General features: G+C 41.6%; 2 protein-coding genes across 13 annotated transcripts in view; one reads left to right on the plus strand and one right to left on the minus strand.

Annotated features, from left to right (window-relative positions):
- LOC122538980 (troponin T, skeletal muscle-like) overlaps positions 1–6000 on the minus strand; it is a 66133-nt gene that overhangs the window by 59083 nt on the left and 1050 nt on the right. The window contains exons 2-3 of the mRNA XM_043673536.1: positions 1248–1399; positions 750–960 (exon numbers count right to left, since the gene is read on the minus strand). Coding sequence (XP_043529471.1) covers positions 750–960; positions 1248–1357 — 321 coding nt within the window. The 5' untranslated portion in view covers positions 1358–1399. The remainder of the gene's footprint in view (positions 1–749; positions 961–1247; positions 1400–6000) is intronic.
- LOC122538978 (RING finger protein nhl-1) overlaps positions 1–6000 on the plus strand; it is a 64844-nt gene that overhangs the window by 35500 nt on the left and 23344 nt on the right. For all 12 annotated transcript variants that reach the window (XM_043673525.1, XM_043673526.1, XM_043673527.1 and 9 more), the window contains one exon: positions 4444–4793. In XM_043673525.1, the coding sequence (XP_043529460.1) occupies positions 4444–4793 (350 nt within the window). The remainder of the gene's footprint in view (positions 1–4443; positions 4794–6000) is intronic.

Raw genomic sequence — 6000 nt, forward strand, 5'->3', positions numbered from 1 at the left:
ATCCGTATCGATTCGCCAAGACGAGAGAAATGATTTCACGGCCGGACGGTGTCCGACCCCTTAGCTTCGCCCCTCGATTTCTACTAATTTCCTGATTCCACCCGCCTGACGATTAAAAAGCTCCCGGGGATTAATGGGAATCCAAACCCGTCAAAATGAAGCATCGTATAAAGTAGATTTGTTATCGATTCGTTCTTTGTTCGTAGAAGTTTTATCTTATCCCGCTCTTGCCTTTTATTTTCGTTCCCTTGCATCCTTCGCTCCTTTGTCTTGACCTCCCTTGTATTCCTCGTCGTCCCTTGCGTTTCTTTTCTTCCTATCATTCCTTATCTCTCTTGTTCGCGATATTTCTCTTCGTCATTTCCACTTCTCCTCCAATCTTTCTTTTTCTTCCCCTCTCTTCCTGTTTTCCCTCCCTTTTCTTTCCAACATCCTCACATCCCTTCCGTTTATTCGTTTCGTTCGATATTTATTTCCACGATGAAAGAAATAGAGTAGCTAGCTGCACTTGAGATTAAAAAAGACCAGCCAACATTTTAACCGACAGTTCGATTTGCGTTTCAAGTGTTTTTCTGTGTCTTTTCTGTCCGACTAACACCGCGGCAATTCCCTTCCCATTATTCCCATTATTCTAAAACGCTAAAATCCACGAAACGAGATACGACGAAAATTTGCAAGTTAGAGAGCACCTAGGTGTGCGTGAAATAGTGACAATTATGGCGTATAGAGTAGGAAAGTTGGCGGCGTACCTGAGTGGGTGGTAACACGTTTTCCACGAATTCGCCGGCGACGTTGCCTGGAGGATGATAAATGCAAACGAGGTAGAATTTGCCGCTGTCATCGTTCGCCAATCCGAGACCTATCGATTCGGTTTTCTTCCAAATTAGCTGAGTAAAGTGGCGCACAGCATCCAAATCTTTCGCCTCGTCCCCGTACTTGAAGTAGTTGCCCTCTCCGTACCTGAGAACCAATCACACACATTTATAATTTGGTGCAACAAATACAGGCTGATATTGAAAAATTCAGCACAAATTCAGGACGAATAGAATTTTTATGATTGTCCTCTAACCAAATTAAAAAGAGTTAAATTCTAAAATCCATTTTTAGCGTGAATTGTGATTACGAGACAAACGATTACTACAAATATCAAAGTTAATTCTACAGACTTGCTTAACTTTCGACAAAACGTCTCGTCGTTTAAGAAAACTATACGTAAATTCGGGGACGAAAATTGTTCAAATACAAACCAATATTCCAACGGATCCTGCGGCTTAATTCTGTAAGGAACGTCCCTCCAGAAACTGCGGTAGATATTTTCGCCATACTCGGGATCCGATCTATACTGAAGAATGGCCATCCTCGCTAATTCGTCCGCCCATTCCTGCGCCAGCTGGTTCAACTAGAAAACGAATTTTTCCACTCGTTAACGCAGAGTCCACGTTGCCCTGAATCCTGTTCCATCGTCTTAGATTTCAACGTCGTTGAAATTTACTACGGATCGGATCGTCATATTGCCGCGTTGATAAACATGTACAGAGGCTATCCGTCGAATAATGGCCCCGTTCAATATTTCACGAAACCCTCGTGGAGCAAACGAACACCCGGGGAAATAAGAGGATACCCTTGTATACCTTGTCGTCGATTTTTAATGGCGGGGAGCGGTGAATAGCTCGATATTCATTGTGCAGTGTCAGGAAATCAGCCACGAAATTCGGCGGGTAATTTCTGCAGAAAACAAAAAAGAAAGAGAGAGAGAGGAGGCATTAAAGAAGAGTTATATTCATCTCTCTACGGAACGTAACATAATAACTAGATTCCAGGTAGATTCGATGCTCACTCCATTTTTAATTAAATGCTTTCAAGAGTCGAGGAATGGTGTTGATCGATACTCGAGGGCTGTTTGAAAATACGGCAATTGCGCTGGGTGGCATGTCTCGCAGGATTTTCGTAATGAGAACTTCGATGAGGGAGAATTACACGGTTACATGTTGGAAGCTGAGGACTATTTAGGTTACACGAGCCGAACGTCAAACGAACAATCGCGAAACAAAACGTTTGCCACGCTCGTACATAGATGTTAGAACACCTGCGCCCTCGGCCAACAACGTTAGCAAAATTATCGAATTGCCGAGCCATAGGCTTTGTAGATTGATAACACGAAACGGATATAATTAGAACTTGCAAATTTGCAATTTTTGCTGGATAACTTATGTCGGCGTGACGAGATATTCCACATTTTTGATACAGATTTAGATATTCAGAGTACATTTGAGAGAACCTGTTTGACGTATTATGTATTTGAGCATGAAAATTGTGTATTTCTTGTGATTTAAAGAGTAGCCCTCTGTCTGGCGAGAGCCCCTTCTCACCCCTTCACTTCGGAAATCGCGCTCGATCTCGCGTTTTCCTCAGACGCGGAACTCGCATCGCGAGTTTGTTTTGAATACATTAGGAGCGGGCAAATATACCGACTAGCTATTTTTGGATTGCGCATACATGCATAGCGCACGGGCTGCACGTACGCGGTTATGTTGACCTGAATTCGCGATATTCGTCGCGGTCGAATCGACTCGCATGATATACGCAACTCGATTTCGATATTTCCGGGTCTATTTAAGATTTCAAGCCCGACCGGCATAATTACCGTGGAACCGCAATGCCAGAGTCCCGTTGTCCGATGACGAGAAATCCAGGAAGGATTTTCGGCGTTGTTCATCAGAACAGCCATTGTTTCGCGAAACAATGATGTAATTCGTCGTGTGGCGAGCACACGCCGTCGTTTAGAAGTATCGGGACACACGCGTGGAATTAAGCAAAATTCATTGAATCATCGAGGGTCGCTATCTAATTTGAAATCTCACAAACGTTGTGAACATTCGGTGTGAGACTTCACAAATACAGTTTCGGATTTTAGCCAACTTCCCTGTAAATATCCTCGGAATAGAAACAATCCGGATAGAATAGAATGGAATCAATAAGAGAGTAATAGAATCTTGGTAACAAACCAAGTCAAACAACACACGGATAGGCACAGAGGTAGACAAATATTCAAATTTACAATGCCACGCCAAATGCAGAATATTCCAGCCTCAAACATAATTATTCCAAATATCCATGGGAAACGTGTAATATTACGGCGAGCACACGCCGTCGTTTAGAAGTATCGGAACACACGCGTGGAATTAAGCAAAATTCATTGAATCATCGAGGGTCGCTATCTAATTTGAAATCTCACAAACGTTGTGAACATTCGGTGTGAGACTTCACAAATACAGTTTCGGATTTTAGCCAACTTCCCTGTAAATATCTTCGGAATAGCAACAATCAGGATAGAATAGAATGGAATCAATAAGAGAGTAATAGAATCTTGGTAACAAACCAAGTCAAACAACACACGGATAGGCACAGAGGTAGACAAATATTCAAATTTACAATGCCACACTAAATGCAGAATATTCCAGCCTCAAACATAATTATTCTAAATATCCATGGGAAACGTGTAATATTACGGCGAGCACACGCCGTCGTTTAGAAGTATCGGGACACACGCGTGGAATTAAGCAAAATTCATTGAATCATCGAGGGTCGCTATCTAATTTGAAATCTCACAAACGTTGTGAACATTCGGTGTGAGACTTCACAAATACAGTTTCGGATTTTAGCCAACTTCCCTGTAAATATCCTCGGAATAGAAACAATCCGGATAGAATAGAATGGAATCAATAAGAGAGTAATAGAATCTTGGTAACAAACCAAGTCAAACAACAAACGGATAGGCACAGAGGTAGACAAATATTCAAATTTACAATGCCACACCAAATGCAGAATATTCCAGCCTCAAACATAATTATTCTAAATATCCATGGGAAACGTGTAATATTACGGCGAACACACGCCGTCGTTTAGAAGTATCGAGACACACGCGTGGAATTAAGCAAAATTTATTGAGTCCTCGAGGGTCGTTGTCTAATTTGAAATCTCACAAACGTTGTGAACATTCGGTGTGAGACTTGACAAATACAGTTTCGGATTTTAGCCAACTTCCCTGTAAATATCCTCGGAATAGAAACAATCAGGATAGAATAGAATGGAATCAATAAGAGAGTAATAGAATCTTGGTAACAAACCAAGTCAAACAACACACGGATAGGCACAGAGGTACAAACATTCAAATTTACAAATGTAGAATATTCCAGCCTCAAACACAATTATTCTAAATATCCATTCGAAACGTGCAATATTCCAAATGAATAATACCTATCCTAAATGTATAACATCGTAACCTGTCCCAGTTGGTGCCGCAATTGTCCCTCTAAACATTGAAACCTTTCCAACCTAAACGCGTGTTCCACTGTAAAGGGGATCAATCGATCGATTGATCGATCGATCGAGAAAAAGAAAAAAAAAGAGATTCGAAGAAAAGAAAAAAAATCCTGTTTGCAGATACGAAGGGGGTTGCACAGGTTGCAGGACGCGCTCGCTCTGGTGGAGAAAAACACGTTGGGACTGCAAACAAACTGCGCCTCGGTGGCGGAAGAGGTGGACGAGATTTATCGGAGGCTAAGCAAGGCTTTGAAAGACCGTACGGAACATCTGCGTAACGAGGTCGATCGATACCTGAGCACCGAGCTCAGAGGCTTGATTCAGCTCAAAGAGAATCTCGAACTGGAAATTGCGAATATCCAGAGCAACTGCGATCTGGCGGAGGCTCACATCAATGAAAACGTGCCGTGGGACGATTCCGAGCTCCTCGACACGAAAGAACTGTTCCTGCGTACGGTGGAATTCATCAGGTTCGTCTTATCGATCTCATTCCTCCCGTTCTCCTACTCTCTTGTCTTTTCTTTTTTTCTTTTTTTTTTTCTTTTCCTCAGAATTCCTCAAACTCCCCGGAGACCGACGTACGACTGTCCTCTTAACCAAGGGGAATATTTTTCAGATTGAAATTGCCTTACTCGCTGTGGCTGACAAGATACATCGTCACGTTCACAGTGCGTGCACCCTCACGATGAAATATGTTGTCACACTCGTGCTGTAATTAATGGTTAGCGAATGATCGCTGGACCACAGATGCTCGTGCAAATTTCTTTCGATTCGAAGATTATTTCTTAGGAAATAGAACATTCGTAGAAACTTACGACACATTTGAAAACACGATTACAGAAGTTTATTTTAAAAATCTCCTTGGACCTCACAGCGAGCTTTATATATCGGATATTTCGTGTATTTTTCTATATTAAATATTTAAATGCATAAAAATTCGCACGAAAATTACGTGACACGATGAAATATTTCCCTATATCCGGTTAAGAGGTTAAAATCATCGGTACACAGAGTCGCCATATTTATACACTTTCTTAAACAAAAATTTCGATCGCTTGAATCTTCTCTCCAAGCCAGAGACATTTGATCCAGTGTTTCCTTAACGAGCCTTGAACGAAACAGAAACTTAAACTAAATCAAACTTTTATCGCTCGGATAGGAAAATTCCCGTCTGTTTACTTGTAAAATGCCACGGTTTGCGAAACGCTTGATAGGTCTGGCGGAAATTCAGATTAAAATCTGCTGAACCAAAGAAAAGCAGCGTTCCCTTTCAAGGATAGTCGCAGCTGACAAGGCCGGAATGCAATATAGTTAAATTTCAAGAATTAAACGAAACGAAACGCGCGAAGAATTCAGCGAAAATTGCGTGAAAATTGCGTTTTAATTGTAATCTCGTCGGTGTTACGGGGCGAAGAATTAAAAGGTATTGAACGACAAGAGTTTTCAATTCAACGTGAGGAGAGAGAGGTAGTCTCGTTTTTCCCCTCGCCGTTATTGAGCGACGTTCAAGTCCAAAAAGGGCCTCGGGATCCCTAAAAAATTCATCGCGGACACTGCGGGGAATGACGATCCTCTTGAAATATAAAGTACCCTAAATTTGATTAGCGAAGAGGCAATTTTCTTCCGGCCGTGTTCGTTTCGCCTCTTTCTTTTTTTTTTTTTTTTTTTTTTTTTTTT

The sequence above is a fragment of the Frieseomelitta varia genome, unplaced genomic scaffold, assembly GCF_011392965.1.
Source record: "Frieseomelitta varia isolate USP_RPSP 00005682 unplaced genomic scaffold, Fvar_1.2 scaffold_184, whole genome shotgun sequence".
NCBI lineage: Eukaryota > Metazoa > Arthropoda > Insecta > Hymenoptera > Apidae > Frieseomelitta > Frieseomelitta varia.